We start from the raw sequence: 21,978 nt of genomic DNA on the forward strand, positions 1-21,978 counted from the left end.
TGAAATCTTACCATATCTATACTGAGTTCAAAGAAATTTTATGCAGCTCTGGTTCAAAAGCAAGTTACCATAAGGAAGTTAAAATCTCATGCTGTACACTGAAGAGAAGTATCATAACATAATTTTCATAGCCAAAGGAGAAAGTGTTCATAAAACAAACTAAATATCTGTAGGTGCCTTTGGATGTAAAATTCCAAGGTAACAAATATTTAATCCTTTTTAAAACTATTTTTGCCATTTCTATGTTTACCGATACAATAAGCTTGAATGGCTATGAATGTTAAAAGTACAAACAAACTAAATCTATTTAAACAGTAATTTAAGGACATATGACAAAGTACTCTGCACTATTCTAGTAAAAGCTTATGCATATTTTTTATTATGTACAAAAAAATCATGTTAAAAAACAGAGGTTGCAAATTACTTAATTATTAGGAAATGCTGGAACTCAACCTTAACGTGGTCTCTTTGTGCATTATGTTATTCTTCCCAAACATTACTTAGGATATCTGTGGCAGAGCCAAGGGTAGAACCCAGCTCAATCCAATGCACGTTTCATCACTGCAGAGGATGCCACGGAGATTCCCACACCTGAGCCATTCTTTTTAGGTAAAAAATCTGAGGAACTATCCCAGATTGAGGTGTCAATAGAAGAGGTTTTGGATAAATTAATAGTTGATAAATTAAACAGTAATATGTCACCAGAACCAGAGGGTATTCACCCAAGAGTCCTGAAGAAACTCAAATATGAAATTGCAGAACTATTAACTGTGGTATGTACTGTGACAGGATCGGGCCAGATGGCTATAGGAGAGTAATAGAAGGCAGATATATTAGCCCCAAGCTAAGTAGGTCCCTTTTCCCTGGGTAAGGTAACAGGGAAGGTTCCAGAACAATCAGAAGCCTTCTGGAGACAATTAAGACAGGCTGATTAGAACACCTGCAGCCAATCAAGAAGCTGCTAGAATCAATTAAGGCAGGCTAATCAGGGCACTTGGGTTTTAAAAAGGAGCTCACTTCCGTTTGTGGTGTGCGTGTGAGGAGATGGGAGCAAGAGGCACTAGGAGCTGAGAGTGAGAACGCGGACTGTTGGAGGACTGAGGTGTACAAGCATTATCAGACACCAGGAGGAAGGTCCTATGGTGAGGATAAAGAAGGTGTTGGGAGGAGACCATGGGGAAGTAGCCCAGGGAGTTGTAGCTGTCGCACAGCTGTTCCAGGAGCCACTCTAGACAGCTGCATTCCACAGGGCCCTGGGCTGGAACCCGGAGTAGAGGGCGGGCCCGGGTTCACCCTAAATCCTCCCAACTCCTGTTCAGACTCAGGAGGAGTTGACCTGGACTGTGAATTCAGAAAAACGGCCAAGCTGAGGGCTGCCGTGAAGCTCCAAGGCGAGAAAATCCGCCAATAAGCGCAAGACCCACCAAGGTAGTGTACCCTTTGTCACAGTACCCTATCACTAAAATCAGCTTCTGTACCAATGACTGGAGGATAGTTAATAAGTCACCAATTTTTTTTAAAAGGATCCAGAGTCATTCCTGGCAACCAGTATCAGGCAAATTGATTGAAACTATAGTAAAGAAAAGAATTATCAGACACATAGATGAAGTTAATTTGTTGGGGAAGAGTCAACATGACTTTTGTAAAGGGAAATCATGCCTCACCAATCTACTAGAATTTTTTGAATGGAGGAATCAACAAACAGGTGGACAAGGGTGATTCAGTGGATATCGTGTACTTGAGCTTTCAGAAAGCCTTTGACAAGGCCCCTCACCAAAGGCTCAGCAAGAATAGAATGACTGTTGAATGTGCCTTTGGCCACTTAAAGGGATACTGGTGCTGTCTTTGGCAGGTTAGACCTCAATGAGGAAAATGTTCCCATGGTCATAGCAGCCTGCTGTGCTCTACCCAACATTTGTGAAACTAAGGGAAGATGTTTCCACAAAGGTGGAGCACTGAGGTGGATTGGCAGCCAAATTCCAGGGCTGTTAGAGAGGCTCAACGGGGAGCTATCTGAATCAGGGAGGCTTTAAAGGAGCATTTTGGCAATGAATCACAGTAATGTGGGTTTTCTGTAATGCATTGAGCCAAGTATTGTTTTCTTGCACCGAAGTGTGAACCCTGTAATGACTTATGTATGTGCAGTAATTTAACAATGCAAATGCACCAACTGGCATGGTGTATGAATTTTAGCAGCAATGACTGTATGTAGGAGACAAAGATTCATTCACTTTCTATAATTATATTTTTATTAAACACTAGTGCAAACATTTCTATCTTCTGGAAGGAACATGAAAATCAAGAGCACATTTGTCAGTGAGGCTCTCACAGCTGGGTGTATGTCCAGCTGTCATTGTGAAACATCTCCATCAGGGTGGAGAGCCTGGGGCACCGCGACAACCCTGGAACATGCGAGGAATGTGGGAGTGAGGGGGAGGACATTGAAAGCAGCTCTGTAGGGCCTGCAGGGAAGGTGAGCACAGATGTGTTCTGTTTGCAGTTCAGAGTCAGGGACCTCAGTATGTCTGTTTGCTCCCTGAGCAGCTTTATCATCTGCTCCTGCCCATTTCCTATCCATTTGCAGATTTACATTGATAGCCTCTCTCCATGCTCTCTGCTTGCAATCTGAAGCACCCGAGGATTGCAGCACCTTCTGGAACATGTCTTCTTTACTTCTCTTGCTTCATCTCCTTATCAGAGGGCTACTATTCTGAATAGTGGCACCATTTTCCATGGGGGTGGGGCATGATAACAGTCGATATCTTGCTCCTGACAGTAACCGAGGATGCAAGGATGCAGCTCCTGCATGAGTGCGGCTGCCAACCAGATCTGTAAGCTGCTCACTTATATGCTCTTATGGTGCCCGCAGAAGTGGCAGTTTCCTACTGTGGGGGAAGAAACAGGGCAGCCCTCCCAAGAAACTTCGGCATAAGATTGCAGAGTACCTCCAGGAAAGTTTCCTAGAAATCTCTATGGAGGATTTCCGGGGCATCCCGTGTGCATAAACAAACTTTTCTGCAGCGCCCCCTCTGCCTCAACAGGGGAATGAGAAGCAGATACAAACTGTACCTGTTTCGGTTATTTCAATCCTTCTTCTACCCTGACTAAAAAAACAGAGCATTACCTCACGTTTCTCTGCAATATCAAAGCACAATGAGTGCTTACCAGAGCTTCCCTCTCCTGCATCACATGCACCAGAGCAGGAGTGCTGGGACGAGCTAGACCCCTCAGGAGTTAAAAAGAGGTTCTGATCACCATGCCACTGGATGTCCCTGTCGCCTATCCCTCATCCTCCTCCAACTCCACTTCCCTGTCCATGATGTTGTCCTTGGGGTTCACTCAGCTGACCACTGTCTCCAGGCCCCCCACTGATGTATCCACAGGGCTCTTGAAAGTGGAGGTTGGGTTAACGCCAAGGATGTAGTGCAGCTCCTTGTAGAAGTGGCATGGCTTTAGCAACACCGGAGAGACTATTGGCCTCCCTTGCCTTCTCGTACGCCTGCCTTAGCTCCTTGATTTTTGCACGGCACTGCTGCATGTCCCTATTGTGCCTTTTCTCCTCCATGCCACAACCAATCTGCCTGGAGCTTGCATGGAGCGGTGACTGCACAGCCTCCTCCTCTCCACAGACCCAGCAGATCCACCACCTCCGATGTACTCCAGGCAGGAGCAGATTTGCTACAGGGAGTCAGCATGGTAAGCTGGGCAGATGCTTTGTGAGCTGTCCACACCAAGCAAACAGGAAGAGCAATTTCAAAAATTCCCTGGGCTTTAATGGGGGAGGGGCACATGCCTGTGTACCTGGCTGCAGGGCAGCGGAGTTCAAACTGGTGACCAGAGTTGTCACAATGGGCATTGTGGGACACCTGCTGGAGGCCACTTAGGGCAACGTAAGCAATGCAGTGTCTACACTGAAACTGTGTACTTTAACTACGTCATCTTAAGCACTATGCCTTTTTTATTTTGATGTAGCAGGAGAGTTAAAGCAGCAGGAGGAGCATTGCAGTGTATACACCTCCATAGTTAGGTCAACATAAGCTGCCTTATGTTGACTTAACTTTGTGGTAGGGCTGTCAAGCAATTGAAAAAACTAATTGCATGGTTAAACGATAGAATATCATTTATTTAAATATTTTTGGATGTTTTCTACATTTTAAAATATATTAATTTCAATTACAACACAGAATACGAAGTGCACAGTGCTCACTTTATATTTTTGATCACAAATATTTGCACTGTAAAAAACAAAAGATAGTATATTTCAATTTACCTAATACACATACTGTAGTGCAATCTCTTTATCATGAACAAGTTACTTATAAATGTAGATTTATTTTTTGAATGCAGTTATGTAACAAAAACACAATATAAAACTTTAGAGTCTACAAGTCCATTCAGTCCTACTTTAGACAATCGCTCAGAGAAACAAGTTTATTTACAATTTGCAGGCGATAATGCTGCTCTCTTCTTGTTTACGTCACCTGAAAGTGAGAACAGACATTCTCATGGCACTATTGTAGCCAGCGTCGCAAGATATTTACGTGCCAAATGCACTAAAGATTTATATGTCCCTTCCTGCTTAAACCACCATTCCAGAGGACATGCTTCCATGCTGACGACAGGTTCTGCTCAATAACGATCCAAAGCAGAGCAGACCGACGCATGTTCATTTTCATTATCTGAGTCAGATACCACCAGGAGAAGGCTGATTTTCTTTTTTGGTGCTTTGGGTTCTGTAGTTTCCGCATCTGAGTATTACTCTTTTAAGACATCTATAAGCATTCTCCACACCTCGGCCCTCTCAGATTTTGGAAGGCACTTCAGATTCTTAAACCTTGGGGCGAGTGCTGTATGTATCGTTAGAAATCTCACATTGGTACCTTCTTTGCATTTTGTCAAATCTGCTGTGAAAGTGTTCTTAAAACAAACATGTGCTGAGTCATCATCCAAGACTGCCATAACATGAAATATACGTTAAATAAATATTATAAATATTTTAAATAGTCATTGGTTGCCATTATTTTTCATGACTGAAGGTTTCTCTCTCAGTGGAGGCTGTTGATTAAAATCTCCTTCAAAAGAAATTCACAAGATTGGTCTCTTTCAAGATGGCCACACCATTTCCTATTGTTCCCAAGGATATGGAAGCCAAGGGGCCCTTAGGGAAGATGTTGTTTCCCTATGGTGTCAGGAGACTGAGCGGAATACTCCACTATTTTGAAAGTGGGCAGTTCTTCATGCAAGTCTCTGTAGTAGAACATTTTTCTTCTGCCTCTGCTGGGAGAAACTGACAATTAACCCTAAAAAATTCATTAAATACAATCTGTACACAAGATTGCCGTGAATTTTAATATTTATGAAGTTTGAAGAGTCTGTCATTCTGTTATTAAGATTATATACCACAAAATGGTTTGATACGAGGTGTTATTTTTAAGGACCCTCTTTTTAAATTAATTTTAATTCCTAACTTAACAGATTTACTTATAAATTCTCACAACATTAATTCTGTACTCAAAGAGTAAATGCTATAATTTTGGGGAGGCAATGCTCTACTTTTACACATATTAACTGCATCGCTACTTTGTGTGCAAAACTCAATCCAATCTTGAGTATGGAGCCACAACTGGCACCTCCATGACAAAAAGATCACAGGACAGAGCCATTGGTGCCTATCACTAAGCATTCCCTTCTGTTTTGGTATATTTATGATGGAGTTCTTTTCTAGTTATGTTCCACTTAATTCCCCTGCAGCTTCTGACTCCTGATTTATTTTCATTTCCCTTTTCTTGATTTTGCATAGAAAGTGAGTGGCTAGCAAATGGCCATTCCAAAAAATATAGATCTTCCACTGAAGGGAGTATGTGGAGCCTTGCAGGATACTGAATTTGCAGACTCCAACATTTTCATCCAAAATTGGTTGCTTGATTCCTGTTAGCTCCTTCCTCTATGCTTGTATCATGGAGCTCAAATTCAGAAAATTTAGGATTTGCTTACTTCATAGTTTAAGTATCCCATTCTCTACATGCCTCCCTGCGTCAGACCATCAAAGAGGTTTTTTTAATCATGTAATTCAGATAGAGTGATAATGATAGTGCATCCCCTTTAATTCACTCAATTTACAGTATCACTATGGTCTCTATGGTTTAATATTGAATAAAAGAAACATTGGTTCAGCTTTTTTTCCCACTAGGTAAACCCAAAATCTAAATATATAGTTCTCTAAGTTATTCAGTAGTTTAATCGTTCAATCATGGTCCAAGTTATATTTTGTAACAATTCTTTCAAAATATTTCAGCTAAGCTGCCATTTTATGCTAACTGTGCTTCCTTCCAGATGGTTTAGGGCATATATCAAGAACCACATCTTCATTAAAATTCATAATTTTTGAGAACAGCATTTCTATTTTGCTTCAAAATGAGAACAACTACTGCTTTATATATGGAGGGAGTCCAGCAACTCTAAGCCAGACCTCCGAATTTTACGGTGTACAGAGGACTAAGATTTAATTTTAACAACTCTCTGACAATCCACATGCAAAAAAAAATGTTTTGTCCCCTTTCGTATAATAACTGCCCTCTTTGCAAATCTTGACATTTGGAAAATTTTTCTATACTTCTCTCTTTTCATCATGCAATATCTCTACAGCACCATTTTCTGTCATTTAAAATATATATTGTACATCATCTTATGTTTTCAAATACTATAGAGTATTTTAGGATACAATTTGTATGGGTAAAATTTGTACTTATTTCTAGATTTTTTTTACTGTAATGCCCCAGCATACTCACAAAATGTTTATAAATTCAGTTTGGAATTTTGGAATATAGTCACTAAAATCTCCCAGGCTGAAGTGCACAAATAAAGACTATTTATAGCACCTATGCTCCCCTTATCCACTCCCCTTGCCTCAGAACTGCCAAAAAAAAAAAAATAGGCAGGAGACTATGGTTTACCATTGGCAACTCAAGACACTACAGAGCAATGACAGCAGTCATTTGAACAGAAGTGTTTTAGCAATCTACAGTTCTCACTTTCACTAAGGGGCCCAATGCTAGAATATTTTTCTCCCACAGCTAACATTCCATAAGATTCAGTTTAGCTTTCATGGATTTGTTTTCTTACGATCTTTGCAGTTGCTAAATCATGAAAGCCATCCATGATTTCTAAGGGCTCCGACCCAGACATACTCTTACTCCTGTATGAAGTCCCACTGAACTGGGAACTAAGGCCCAGTTTTTACGCTTAAGTATGTGCTTAACATTACACACTTGAATAAGTGTTTGCAGGATAAGGATCTAAGTTATTAACTTCCCCTTCAGAAACAGCATGGGACAATCCTACATGAGAAACTGTGGCCTGAAGTAAGTCAGATCTTTGCGACATGATCTCATTACTTCAAGATGATATAGCAAACGGCTTTTGCAGATTTATGCCTGTACTTACACCTCAAAGGGGCTCTGTGCAATTAGGGTTGCTACCTTTCTAATTGCTGGTAACTGGACCCCCAATACCTCACCCCTGCTCCGCCTCTTCCCCCCAAAGCCCCACCCCTGCTTTGCCTCTTCCCACAAGGCCCAGCCCCAATTGCCCCACCCCATCTCCCCCCGTTGCTCCCTGGATCATCTCAAGGAGTCTGCCTGCAGGTAGGAGGCAGCTGCGGCTGAGCAGGGCCTGGCGCAGGTTAATGACCCAGTGCTTCCCCCTGCCCTGCGGTAACCAGACTTTTGGTTTGGGTGCCATTTAGGGTTGCTGGGTCCCCGAAAACTGAAACCAAAAACCAGACTATCTGGGTAAAAATTGGACAGATGGCATCCCATTGAGCAATCTTGATTGCAAGAGGCTTAAATTGAAAGGTTTTCTGGTTAAAAATACTGTTTCCCTCTCAGCACTGTAACTAAGTATAAACATTTTCAAACTTATGACGCCCTACAGTAGAGCCCTACATAATTTTATGTTACTTGGACATTAACAAAAAAACTAGCAAAGCCTCACTCCATCCACCCTTTCATGTGCATAAAAGCACAATTTGTTTCATTCTTTTTTAAAAACCAACTGCTCCTGTTAATCATCTTGATACTTTATTCCACGTAATAAGTGTTCTCCGATAAAAATCCACCCAAGTGCCTCTAGTGCCCAAACCTTCCTAACATGAACCCCATTGTTCCTATATTGCATCCTAGCTCAAATATCTTTGCAGAATCTACTGGATTTATTTCAGAGTTCTTTATAATGCACACATTCAGCAGCTTTGATTGGCTCTCTTTCCCCTGAAGGTGGGAGAATAGGAAAGGATAGTCAGAGGGAGATTTCCCTGAAGACTAAGGGTTTTCCCACATATGTGCAAAGGTAGTGAAAACTGACAGTTTAAGGAGAAAAAAACAGGGTTAGCACGTCTGCCGGGGGAGTTTTGCTTCACTAAAGAACGCAGTTCTGGATAGTTATAATTGATTACAATAAGGACCAATTATCCTAGCTTCTTCCAAAGCTCTGGAAAAAATGACTTTATGGTATATATGTGTTATCCTCATATATGATAAATCTAATCTCAAACTTAGACTAACTATACAAACTATACAATCCAATGAAGTGAGCTGTAGCTTACGAAAGCTTATGCTCAGATAAATTTTTTAGTCTCTAAGGTGCCACAAGTCCTCCTTTTCTTTATACAAACTAGGTCATATCAGTAGACTTATAGGGAACACACAATATTTTTATCATTTGAAAGCTTTTACTGGTTCTATTGCTATTTCCTATTATATCTGTACAGGAAATCTTTCTCAAACCAGTCGAATATTTGAAAAACAGTAGAAAATGTTTAGGTGCACCTAGTACATATGCAAGTGGTATATGGGGAAGTGGTAGATGTGATATATCTTGACTTTAGTAAGGCTTTTGATACTGTCTCACATGACCTTCTCATAAACAAACAAGGGAAATACAACCTAGATGGAGCTACTATAAGGGGAGTGCATAACTGGTTGGAAAATCATTCCCAGAGAACAGTTATCAGTGGTTCACAGTCATGCTGGAAGTGCATATCGAGTGGGGTCTTTCAGTGATCAGTTCTGGGTCCAGTTCTGTTCAATATCTTCATCAATTATTTAAACAATGGAATAGAGAGTACACTTATAAAGTGTGCAGATTATACAAAGCTGGAAGGGGTTGCAAGCGCTTTGGAGGATAGGATTAAAATTCAAAATGATCTGGACAAACTGGAGAAATGGTCTGAAGTAAACAGGATGAAATTCAATAAGGACAAATGCAAAGTACTCCACTTAGGAAGGAACAATCAGTTGCACACATACAAAATGGGAAATGACTGCCTAGGTATGAGTACTGTGGAAAGGGATCCGGGAGTCATAGTGGATCACAAGCTAAATGAGAGTCAATGTAATGCTGTGGCAAAAAAAAGCAAACATCATTCTAGGATGCATTATCAGGCGTATAGTAAGCAAGACACAAGAAGTAATTCTTCCACTCTACTCGGTGCTGATTAGGCCTCAACTGGAGTATTGTGTCCACTTCTGGGCACCACATTTCAGGAAAGATGTGGACAAATTGGATCAAGTCCAGAGAAGAGCAACAGAAATGATTAAAGGTCTAGAAAACATGACCTATGAGGGAAGATTGTTTAGTCTGGAAAAGAGAGGGGACATGACAACAGTTTTCAAATACATAAAAGGTTGTTACAAGGAGGAGGGAGAAAAATTGTTGTTCTTAACCTCTGAGGATAGGAGAAGAAGCAATGGGCTTAAATTGCAGCAAAGGCAGTTTAGATTGGACATTAGGAAAAACTTCCTGTCGGAGTGGTTAAGCACTGGAATAAATAGTCTAGGGACTCTGTGGAATCTCCATCATTGGAGACTTTTAAGAACAGGTTGGACAAACACTTGTCAGGGATGGTCTAGATAATATTTAGTTCTGCCTTGAGTGTAGAGGACTGGACTAGTTGACCTCTCAAAGCCCCCTCCAATTCTGTGATTCTAAGAATAAACAGTTAAAATTAATATAATTGGTTTTAGTTCAACTTTCCTTTTTTCTTTCCACATGCATCTCTAAGGGCTTAAATATTCTGCAATGCAAAACAAAAGATTTACAAAATTCTATGTATTAACTTCAAAAACATTTCAAAGAAAGCCAAAAGAATAACAAAAGGTATTTTTCTAATTAACCTTCTAAATTTATTTTAAAGTACAAGTATATTTAGTGGATCTTGCTGACTTCTAAGATGAGTAATGATTACTAATCATCTAATTTAAGGTTTGCCATACCATTCCAAAAAAGATCAGTTTAAACATATTTTCCCTTTCATTATTTTTAGCAATAAGAACAAAAAGCTTGTGTCCCTTCAAATAAAATATTTTGCCTGCTGTAAGGCAACGTTTAAGAAAAGGCAAAAGGAAGAAATCAAATGTGAGAGCTAAAAGCTCAATGAACAGGCTACTGATTTTTCATCAAGAAAGTCTTCTTTCATATTTCAATATAAGTTGCAATCTGTTTGTTCATTCTGTCTATACAATCTTCAAATCCCAGGGTTTCAATCCCACAATAAATTATTTGTTATAGACTAGTAAATAGCTGAACTGGCATTACCTTCTTTTCTTCCTGTAATACTATTACTTCATGATACCGTGGGACGTAGGGTTCATATTTTTTCTTGTCTTCCTTTTTGATGTTGACATTCTCATAATGCAGTGCACTTTCCCTTTAGAAAGTTTAAAGAGAGATTTATGAGTCTTCAGTTTTAAATGCCTGAACATGTAAATACGCATAGTGAAAGCCTTTTGTCCTTTGACTATAAAACAAACAGCTGCTGTTTGTAATATTTAATGAAAGCCAGGATTACTCACGAATGGGAGTGTATAAACATATGGTACAATTACACTGTAAACCTGCAGAACCCACACAAATCATGTTTCACTAATTTTGGTTTGTTACTTTTTCATATTCAAAACTATGTAGTAATTATCACCGGTTGAGTCGAACAACAATGCAAAGGAGAAAAAGCTAAAAATCAAAGGCCAGACAAGTTAGGGTTTCTGTCCTATGAGATATATGTGCATTGAAAAATAAAGCCTCAAGTGACTTATAAGGTTCTTACTTTAACAGGAGATTTAATACTGTAACCTGACAAGATCTGCCTCTTTATAGCACAAACTCATTAAAATTCAAAAGCCTCTCAGTATTTTAATAGTAGCAATGCTCAGAAGAGAACCGCTTTATAATTTAAATATAGAGAGGCACAGATTTCAACGAAAGGCACTTAAAAAAGATAAAATTATTTCTATTGGTTACTTAAAATGTCATCCTCTTGCCTGGCATTCCAAGAGGCCTACAGAAGGCTGGAAAATGATTAAATCATGACAAATACTTGACTAGCAGATTAACACCAATCAACCTGTAGCTAAGGAATGTTAAAATTAGCTGTAAATATTAATCTCTACCACTTCCTAATCAATTCACCATTTCATCAAGCATCAGTCTTAAAACTGAAAATTCTATGGCAGATATCATTACCTGGCCCTTATTCAGCAGATCATTTAAGCACAGGTTTAATTTTAAGTACATTCTAAAATTCTAAAAACACAGGCCACGATTCAAGAAAACAATGAAGTACATGCTTAAGCCCATCACGCATTAAAGTTCACTCTTTATAGAATTAAAACTTAAGCCTACCTGCAGAGAAAGATAAACATTAGACCACTCAGACAAATTCTGCCCTCAAAGCCCATCCATAAATACTGACTGACTTCAATGTGAACTGAATATGCATATCTCAGGCTAGTTTCTGCCCTATAAGTACCAGATAGAGGGTTTAAAAAAAAAAAAGATCAAGTGTCTAAGGGTATGTCTACACTACAAAATTAGGTCGATATTACAGAAGTCGATTTTTAGAAATTGATTTTACACAGTCGATTGTGTGTGTCCACACAAAGCGCATTAAGTCAGCAGAGTGCATCCTCAGTACCATGGCTAGCGTCAACTTACGGAGCAGAGCACTGTAGGTAGCTATCCCACAGTTCCCGCAGCCTGGAATTCTGGGTTAAGCTGCCAATGCCTGATGGGGCAAAAATATTGTTGTGGGTGGATTTGGGTACATGTCATCAATTGCCCCTCCCTCCATGAAAGCAATGGCAGACAATTGTTTCACGCCTTTTTTCCATGCGGATGCCATACTGCTTTCAGCAGATGGTGTAGTAGGACTGCTAACCGTAGTCATCCACCACTTCCTCTGCAACTCTGCTCCGCTGCTATTGTCTCAATAGCGAATTTCTCCATGCTGTCTGTCATGGGCTTCCGGGTACGTGTGTTCTTCCTCAGGAAATGTGCGCGGTGCTAACCATCATCCTCCACCGCTTCCGCTGCAACTCTGCTCTCCTGAATCCACCTTGCAGATCCTCTCGTTGTTCTCTATAAATATCTATTCTTGTGGCATCCGTTGTCAGCCACCGCTTCCGCTGCAACTCTGCTCTCCTGCAGACGCCATACCACGGCAAGCATGGAGCCCGCTCAGATCATAGCGGCAGTTATGAGCATTGTAAACACCTTGCGCATTATCCTGCAGTATGTTCGGAACTAGAACCTGCAAAAGCAGGCGAGGAGGCAACAGCAGCGCAATGACGAGAGTGATGAGGACATGGACACAGACTTCTCTCAAAGTACGGGCCCCGGTAATTTGGACATCCTGGTGGCAATGGGGCAGGCTCATGCCTTGGAACACCGATTCTGGGCCCAGGAAACAAGCACAGACTGGTGGGACTGAATAGTGTTGCAGGTCTGGGATGATTCCCAGTGGCTGCAAAACTTTCGCATGCGTACTTTCAAGGAACTTTGTGACTTGCTTTCCCCGGCCCTAAAGCACAAGAATACCAAGATGAGAGCAGCCCTCACAGTTCACAAGCAAGTGGTGATAGCCCTCTGGAAGCTCGCAAAGCCAGACAGCTACTGGTCAGTCGGGAATCAATTTGGAGTGGGCAAATCTACTGTGATCCAAGTAGCCAATGCAATCACTGAACTGCTGCTATCAAGGGTAACTCTGGGAAATGTGCAGGTAATAGTGGATGGCTTTGCTGCAATGGGATTCCCTAACTGTGGTGGGGCAACAGACAGAACGCATATCCCTGTCTTGGGACCAGACCACCTGGGCAGCCAGTACGTAAACCGCAAGGGGTACTTTTCAATGGTGCTGCAAGCACTGGTGGATCACAAGGGATGTTTCACCACCATCAAAGTGGGATGGCCGGGAAAGGTACATGATGCTCGCATCTTCAGGAACTCTGGTCTGTTTGAACAGCTGCAGGAAAGGACTTACTTCCCAGACCAGAAAATAACCGTTGGGGATGTTGAAATGCCAATAGTTATCCTTGGGGACCCAGCCTACCCCTTAATGCCCTGGCTCATGAAGCCATACACAGGCTCCCTGGACAGTAGTCAGGAGCTAGTCAACTATACGCTGACCAAGTGCAGAATGGTGCTAGAATGTGCATTTGGACCTTTAAAAGTGCGCTGGCACAGTTTACTGACTCAGTTAGACCTCAGCAAAACCAATATTCTCATTGTTATTGCTGCTTGCTGTGTGCCCACAATATCTGTGAGAGTAAGGGGGAGACGTTTATGGTGGGGTGGGAGGTTGAGGCAAATCACCTGGCTGCTGACTATGCGCAGCCAGACACCACGGCAATTAGAAGAGCACAGCAGGGCGTGCTGCGTATCAGGGAAGCTTTGAAAACCAGTTTCATGACTGGCCAGGCTACAGTGTGATAGTTCTGTTTGTTTCTCCTTGATGAAAACCCGCCCCCCCTTGGTTCACTGTACTTCCCTGTAAGCCAACTGCCCTCCCCCCTTCGATCACCACTTGCAGAGGCAATAAAATAAAAGGCAATTGTTGTTTTAAAATCATGCATTCTTTATTAATTCATCACACAAATAGGGGGATAACTGTCAAGGTAGTCCAGGAAGGGTCAGGGAGGAGAGAAGCACCGGGTGGGGTGGTGGATGAGGGAAGGACAAGGACACACTGCACTTCAAAACTTATTGAATGCCAGCCTTCTGTTGCTTGGGCACTCCTCTGGGGTGGAGTGGTTGGGTGCCTGGAGCCCCACCCCCCAACCCACGTCTTGGGCGTTCTTGGACGTCTTGGAGAGGAGGGCAGGCGGTTACACATGGGTTGCAGCAGAGGTCTGTGCTCCTGCTGCCTTTCCTGCAGCTCCACCACACACCGGAGCATGTCAGTTTGCTCCCCCATTAGCCTCAGCATTCCATCCTGCCTCCTCTCATCGTGCTCCTCTCATCGCATTCATTTATTGCTTTCCTGGACTTTGCCATTGTTTGCCTCCACGCATTCTGCTGAGCTCTTTCAGTGCGGGAGGACTGCATGAGCTCAGAGAACATTTCATCACGACTGTGTTTTTTTCACCTTCTTATCTTCACTAGCCTCTGGGACAGAGATGATAGGGGGAGTGTTGAAATATTTGCAGCTGCGGGAGGAAAAAAAAAAGGAGAGTAGTGCCAGAGAACTTCCTTCGTGTAATCCGAGAGGTGTATGAGGGATGCATCACCACCATTCGCTCGGTCAAAGGGGAAACCGCCGAGATCCCAATCCGGAGCAGAGTTAAGCAGGGCTGTCCCCTCAGCCCCATCATCTTTAACCTCGCCATGCAGCCGTTGCTGCGAGCGATCTCCAATGGCACAGATGGCTTCAACCTCCACGGTGAGAGGGTGAGCGTCCTGGCTTACGCGGATGACCTGGTCCTGACTGCAGATGACCCAGGGAACCTCAAACATATGCTAGATGCCATCAGTCGAGCTGCCAATTGGATGGGGCTCCGCTTCAATGCAAAGAAGTGTGCAACTCTCCACATTGACGGCAGCAAAAGGGACTTGGTGCAGATGACAGGGTTCCAGATCCAGGGCGAGCCCGTCATCCCCCTGGCAAAGGGGCAGGCGTACCAGTACCTCGGCACGCCGACGGGTTTCCGTTTCCGCCGCCAAGATCGACGCCTCCCTGCTAGCACCATGACAGAAGATAAATGCTCTGAACACCTTCCTGATCCCCTGCATCTCGTTCATCCTAAGGGGATCCGCTGTGGCGGAGGTACCCCTCAACAAGGCAGACAAGATCGTCCAGCAGCTGGTGAAGAAGTGGCTGTTCCTTCTGCAGAGAGCCAGCAATGAGCTGGTCTACATTGCCCACAGGCATGGTGGTGCCAATGGGCCTGCATGGGCGACCTGTGTCACATCGTGGTGATCACCCACGCCTTCTGCCTGCTGATGTGTCCCAACGCTATTGTAAGTGTCATAAATATAAAGGGAAGGGTAAACCCCTTTAAAATCCCTCCTGGCCAGAGCAAAAATCCTCTCACCTGTAAAGAGTTAAGAAGCTAAAGGTAACCTCGCTGGCACCTGACCAAAATGACCAATGAGGAGACAAGATACTTTCAAAAGCTGGGAGGAGGGAGAGAAACAAAGAGTCTGTGTCTGTCTGTGTGCTACTTTTGCCGGGGATAGACCGGGAATGGAGTCTTAGAACTTTAGTAAGTAATCTAGCTAGGTATGTGTTAGATTATGATTTCTTTAAATGGCTGAGAAAAGAACTGTGCTGAATAGAATGACTATTCCTGTCTGTGTGTCCTTTTTGTAACTTAAGGTTTTGCCTAGAGGGATTCTCTATGTTTTGAATCTAATTACCCTGTAAGGTATCCACCATCCTGATTTTACAGAGGTGATTTCTTTACTTCTATTAAAAGTCTTCTTGCAAGAAAATTGAATGCTTTTTCATTGTTCTCAGATCCAAGGGTTTGGGTCTGTGGTCACCTATGCAAATTGGTGAGGATTTTTACCAAACCTTCCCCAGGAAGTGGGGTGCAAGGGTTGAGAGGATTTTGGGGGGAAAGACGTGTCCACACTACGTTTCCCAGTAAACCCAGTTAGAGTTTGGTGGTGGCAGTGGAGATCCAGGGACAAAGGACAAAATTAATTTGTACCTTGGGGAAGTTTTAACCTAAGCTGGTGAAAGTAAGCTTAGGAGGTTCTCGTGCAGGTCCCCACATCTGTACCCTAGAGTTCAGAGTGGGGGAGGAACCTTGACAGTAAGGAACATCGCAGCAAATGCCCTCCATGATGCAACAAAGAAGCGGATCGGCAGAGCCCCCTCCAACCAAGACACCACCACCTTCCTGAGCGGTTCCCTGGATGGCGAATTCAGACGGGACGGACGCAACATCGCTTCACTGTGGTCCCACGCTCGCAATGCCACGCGTCATCTGGGGAAGTGCATCGGCTGTCGCTGGGAGTGGTGCGAGGAGCACCAGGAGCTGGGTGTCCTGGTGCCGCAGATCAGGTCCAACGACAACAACATCATCACCCCAAGCACCAGGGGCATGCTGGAGAGGACCCTGAAGGCAGCCATCCACTCACTGTACATGGAAACCCTAAAGCGTAAACCAGAACAGGGTAAAGCCTTCGAGCAGTGGGACCAGCAAGTGGGACGCCAGCAACCACTTCCTCACCGGGGGCGGCTTCACCCATTTCACCGACTGGCAGTTCATCCGTGCCCGGCTCAACTGCATCCCGCTCAACGGAGCCATCCGCCACGGGAACCGAGACAAGCATTGCGGGAAGTACGGCTACTCCAACGAGATCCTGCCCCACCTCCTGTGCAGCTGCAAGCCCCACTCCAGAGCCTGGCAGCTGCACCACAATGCCATCCAGAACCGCCTGGTGAAAGCCATCGCACCACGCCTGGGGGAGGTCACCGTGAACTGCGCCATCCCAGGTACTGACAGCCAGTTGCGACCTGACATGGTAGTCACCGACGAGGCCCAGAAAAAGATCATCCTCGTCAATGTCATGGTCTCCTTTGAGAACAGGACCCTGGCCTTCCGCGAAGCCTGAGCTTGTGAGCTGGAAAAATATGCCCCCCTGGCCGACACCCTGAGAGCGAAGGGCTACGACGTGCAGATGGAAGCCCTAATTGTCGGAGCCCTGGGCGCTTGGGACCCCTGCAACGAGCATGTGCTGCGGACCTGTGGGATCGGTCAATGCTACGCACGGCTCATGCGGCACCTCATGGTCTCGGACACCACCCGATGGTCCAGGGACATCTACATTGAACACATCACCGGCCACCAACAGTAACAGGAGGTGTGAGCCAGTACGACATCGTGCATCAACTATGGGAAAGGGACTGAGAGACTTTTTCCACTGGACCATATGAACTGGAACCATAAACTCACTGAACATTAAATCCCACCAAATGAGGGTAAATCCATCCTCATCATCGTGTCCACTCATTAAACTCCACACCTGAACATAGCCATTATATGAACAACATACCCCCATATCTCAATGTCTGTACTTTGACCCGTTAAACTTTTACCCCCAATCGGGGAGATTGCCGATTATGTATTCCTTACGCCATCCGTTCCTAAACTGAATTTCGCACCCCTTGATAATCTGTACCTTATTCCCTGATAACCAGAAACTTCTATGCTTAAACTCTGTACCGTTTTCTTTTTACTTTAACATCATCTTATTAAATTTAAAGACACATTTTAGAGAACAACGGGTGGACCCTTTCATGGTGAACCAAGCTGTTAACATTACATAGCACAAGTGCTTTCGGTACAAGGCCACATTTTGCCTCTTATATTAAGGGCCTGCCAGTTTAGTGTGAGAGATCACACACACAGGGCCAGGCAACCAAATTCAGCTTGCAGGCAGCCATGGTAAGCCACAGTCTTTTGGCTTCTTCAATCTTCATAACATGTGGGAATGGTTTCAAACAGCAGCGCCCTCCTTTACCATACCAAGCACCCGTTGGGTTGGCCATTTAAAAGGAGAGGCTGCGGTTTTCGGGTTAATGTGCAGCACAAACCCAACTAACTCCCTCACACACACATACCCAATTCTCTGGGATGATAGCTTCACCCCTCCTCCCACCACGTGACTAGTATCAGGGAAGATCCCTAGCAGCCAAACACGAATAGTGTGAACAGGCTTCCCCCAACACCGTGTGGCTAAAAGCGGGGATGATTTCTTTTCAGCCACAGGCAAACAGCCCAGCAGGAACAGTACCTCTGAATGTCCCCTTAATAATGTCCCTGGAGGATTTCTGCTCCATTTCCAGACACATTAACAGACTTTTCCAGTAGCTGTACTGGCCGCGAATGCATCCCAAGTCTTCAGGGCAAATTAATCATTAAACATGCTTGTTTTTAAACCATGTATTATATTTACAAAGGTACTCTCACCAGAGGTGCCTTCTCCAGCTTCATGGTCTGGGAGCCAGCCTTGGGAGGGTATTGGCTCCAGGGTGATAAACAGTTCCTGGCTGTCAGGGAGAATGGTTTCTCCACTTGCCTGTTGTGCACTATACTCCTCCTCCTCCTCATCTTCCTCACCCCAAAATCCTCATCCCTGTTGCGTGAGACTCCCCCCTTGCAGGTGTCCATGGGCAGGGGTGGGGTAGTGGTAGAGGAACCCCCGAGAATTGCATGCAGCTCATTATAGAAGTGGCATGTCTGGGACTCTGACCCAGAGCAGCCGTTTGCCTCTTTGGTAGGCTTGCCTAAGCTCCTTAATTTTCATGCGGCACTGCTGCAGGTCCCTGCTATAGCCTCTATCCATCATGCCCTTGGAGATTTTTTCAAATATATTGGCAATATTCGTTTTTTGGAACGGAGTTCTGATAGCATGGATTCATCTCCCCATACAGCAATCAGATCCAGTACCTCCTGTTGGGTCCATGCTGGAGCTCTTTTATGATTCTGGGACTGCATGGTCACCTCTGCTGATGAGCTCACCACACTGGCCAAACAGAAAATGAAATTCAAAAGTTCCTGGTGTTTTTCCTGTGTACCTGGCTAGTGCATCTGAGTTGGAAGTGCTGTCCAGAGCAGTCACAATGGAGCAATATCAGAGGCCAAAACTGTTGAATTGCGTCCACACTACCCCAAATTCGACCCGGTGATGTTGATTTCAGCACTAAACCCCTTGTCAGGGAGGAGTACAGAAATTGATTTTAAGAGCCCTTTAAGTCGACAAAAATGGCTTCGTTGTGTGGATGAGTGCAGAGTCACATTGCTCTAACGCTGCTAAATTCGACCTAAACTTGTAGTGGACACCAGGGCTAAGAGACTTAGGAGCCTACAGCATGGTCTACACTTAAAAATTAGATCAACCGAGCTACCTTGCTCAGGGCTGTGAAAAATTTCACACTCTGTGCAATGTACTTCGGTCCACTTAATTTCCGGTGTAGACATAGCTACATCAGCAGATGAATTCTTCCAGTGACCTAGTTACAGCCCCTCAGAGAAGAGAATTAACTACACTGATGGAAAGTCCCTTCCATTAATGTAGGAAGCGTCTGCACTAGAGTGGTACTGTGGTAGAGCTGCAACACCATAGCTGTGCCCCTGTAGCATAGACATATACTTAGTCCCATTTTCAAAATTGATTTAGGCACTTAGGGCCAGATTTACAAATGTATTTAGATATCTAAAGATGCATATAGGCACCAAATGGGATTTACAGAAGTGCCTATGCAGGTTAGGCACCTAAATACCATTGAAAGTCATTTTTAAATTAAGGGCTAATGTACAAACCTTTCTTTTTCATATGCCAGGAGATAAAGGACTTAAGCAGTTTCTCAGTCACAACACAGTAAAGGAGAAGGCACAAATTCATTTTTTAAATATCATAATAAATTTAAAGAACAGGGTTCCTTATATAGCAGATTAGGAAGTTAGTGACAAGCTAATAAGTGGAGTAAGACTGAAAGAATCTTTACCCTGCTCTGAACATGGCTACTGACATATTACACTAGCCAGGCATGAGTATCACTGTAATATATTTCTCATCCATTGTTCTATGGTGTGCACATTTCCTATTGTTTAGAATTCAACTTTTAGTCATAGCACAGAAGAGTTTCTGAAGGAAGTTTATACTTTTGCAATCACTGACTATCCTGCTTGTCACTAAAACAAACTTTTTAAATTTTATTTTCATTGTTCCTAGACAATAAACAACATAGATCATTCTTAATGTGACGTTCCCAAGTAAATAAGTGGAATTGTCTGGGTACGTGGCATTGTTTGGCAATCTTAACTGTGCATTTCCATACTTTAAACTGTGCCCCTCAATTCTCAGTAATTACTGGCTTGGGATGGATAACCAATTCTTTTGTATAATACAAGTCAAATTAAATAATTATGTCATTGAAATTAATTTGAAAACTACCTCTTTTTAAAATTAATAGACATAAATAAAAAATGGCATATTGTTACTTACTGAGTTATATCATACTCCCCAGGTCCAGGCCCTGCTTGAGCCTTAAATTCACTACGTTTTCCTGTTAAATTACCAAAATGTACTCCTTTATACTTCATGGCAGAATAAGTACCATTCTGAAAAATAAAGATAAAGACATTTTACAGATTGTGAGCCAAATTTTCTACCCCAGGTCTCTAACATACATAACTTAAAAATATAGACAGATCTGTTTCCCGAGTGTGATTCAAGGGTTATTACACTGCATCTTGGTTTGTGTACATCAGAGCTGATCATAAAAATTCCAGAAAAACTTGTTTTTGTATAAATCTGCCAACTTATCAAAAACAAACATTTTGTGGAAGCAGTTCCATTACAACCAAACTTCTGATGGACCCCACGGACGTTTCCTGCCTGCTTGCCCACCTGGCTTCTCAGCACCCTGCTAAACCAGAAGCCTCACAGCTTGGGAGCGCCAGCTCCCCTTCAGCTCACCAGGTGGGCTACTAAGGACCCAAGGCTTCCCAGGCTCCCTGGGTGCCCAGCAGGCTACCAGGCTGACTCCCATGGAGCTGGAGACTGCAGAAGTGAGGACTGAATTTGACATAATTCCTATCAGTTTCAATCCTTAATAGCTGGTATGAAACTGACCAGACTCTCATTTGAGGGGCAGCCAGAAATCCCAGTTTGCACAGTTCATGTTTTGGTGGAATGTTGTGGAATCTCAGTACCATGATCATCTTTGAGATTTTGGCTTTTCACCCCAAATTGGGAGAAAAACATTTCTGAGGAACCAAAATTCAGTTTCCCTATGTGCTCTAGTGCACATAGATAAATCTTCAAGTAGTATTTCTTAATTCACATCTCTCCTAAAATGACCATACGTATTTCTGTATTTACTAAAGTTAGTGCCCTCATTTTAGCTTTCACATACAGAATAGTTCCCTAGTCAGACCTTGTCACATCAGGTAAACAGTCTGTAGCTTTCTCAGAGACACACCCATAATTGATGTGAAAAAGCAGGTGCCCATTAGCAGCTCCCCTCCAAAATATATGGACTAATAACCCCATATAACACAAAATACAAAAAGGACAAATATGCCAAAACTTAGATGCAGCATTCTGCATCAAGTAATAACCTTTAGCCCTCCATGCCACTCATCCATTATCTGTCCAATTACACCATGTATATGGCAGCCACACACTCATCACTCTAGCAGTCAAATGCATAGAATCATAGACTTTAAGGTCAGAAGGGACCATTATGATCATCTAGTCTGACCTCCTGCACAACGCAGGTCACAGAATCTCACCCACCAACCCCTGTAACAAACCCTTAACTTATGTCTGAGCTATTGAAGTCCTCAAATCGTGATTTAAAGACTTCAAGGTGCAGAGAATCCTCCAGCAAGTGACCCGTGCTCCACGCTGCAGAGGAAGGCGAAAAACCCCCAGGGCCTCTGCCAATCTGCCCTGGAGGAAAATTCCTTCTTGACCCCAAATATGGCGATCAGCTAAACCCTGAGCATGTGGGCAAGATTCACCAGCCAGAAATCCAAAAAAGAATTCTCTGTAGTAACTCAGATCCCACCTCATCTAACATCCATCACAAGCCACTGGGCATATCTACAGCTAGTAGTTGAAGATCAATTAATTGCCAAAATTAGGCTATCCCATCAGATCATCTCCCCCATAAACTTATCAAGCTTT

At 43.3% G+C, this 21,978-nt stretch overlaps 1 protein-coding gene across 1 annotated transcript in view; it reads right to left on the reverse strand.

The window, feature by feature from the left end:
- Window positions 1-21,978, reverse strand: part of STPG2 (sperm tail PG-rich repeat containing 2) — a 405,813-nt gene that overhangs the window by 353,760 nt on the left and 30,075 nt on the right. The window contains exons 6-7 of the mRNA XM_077814758.1: window positions 20,290-20,405; window positions 10,594-10,705 (exon numbers count right to left, since the gene is read on the reverse strand). Coding sequence (XP_077670884.1) covers window positions 10,594-10,705; window positions 20,290-20,405 — 228 coding nt within the window. The remainder of the gene's footprint in view (window positions 1-10,593; window positions 10,706-20,289; window positions 20,406-21,978) is intronic.

The sequence above is a fragment of the Eretmochelys imbricata genome, chromosome 4 (genome assembly GCF_965152235.1).
Source record: "Eretmochelys imbricata isolate rEreImb1 chromosome 4, rEreImb1.hap1, whole genome shotgun sequence".
Lineage (NCBI taxonomy): Eukaryota > Metazoa > Chordata > Testudines > Cheloniidae > Eretmochelys > Eretmochelys imbricata.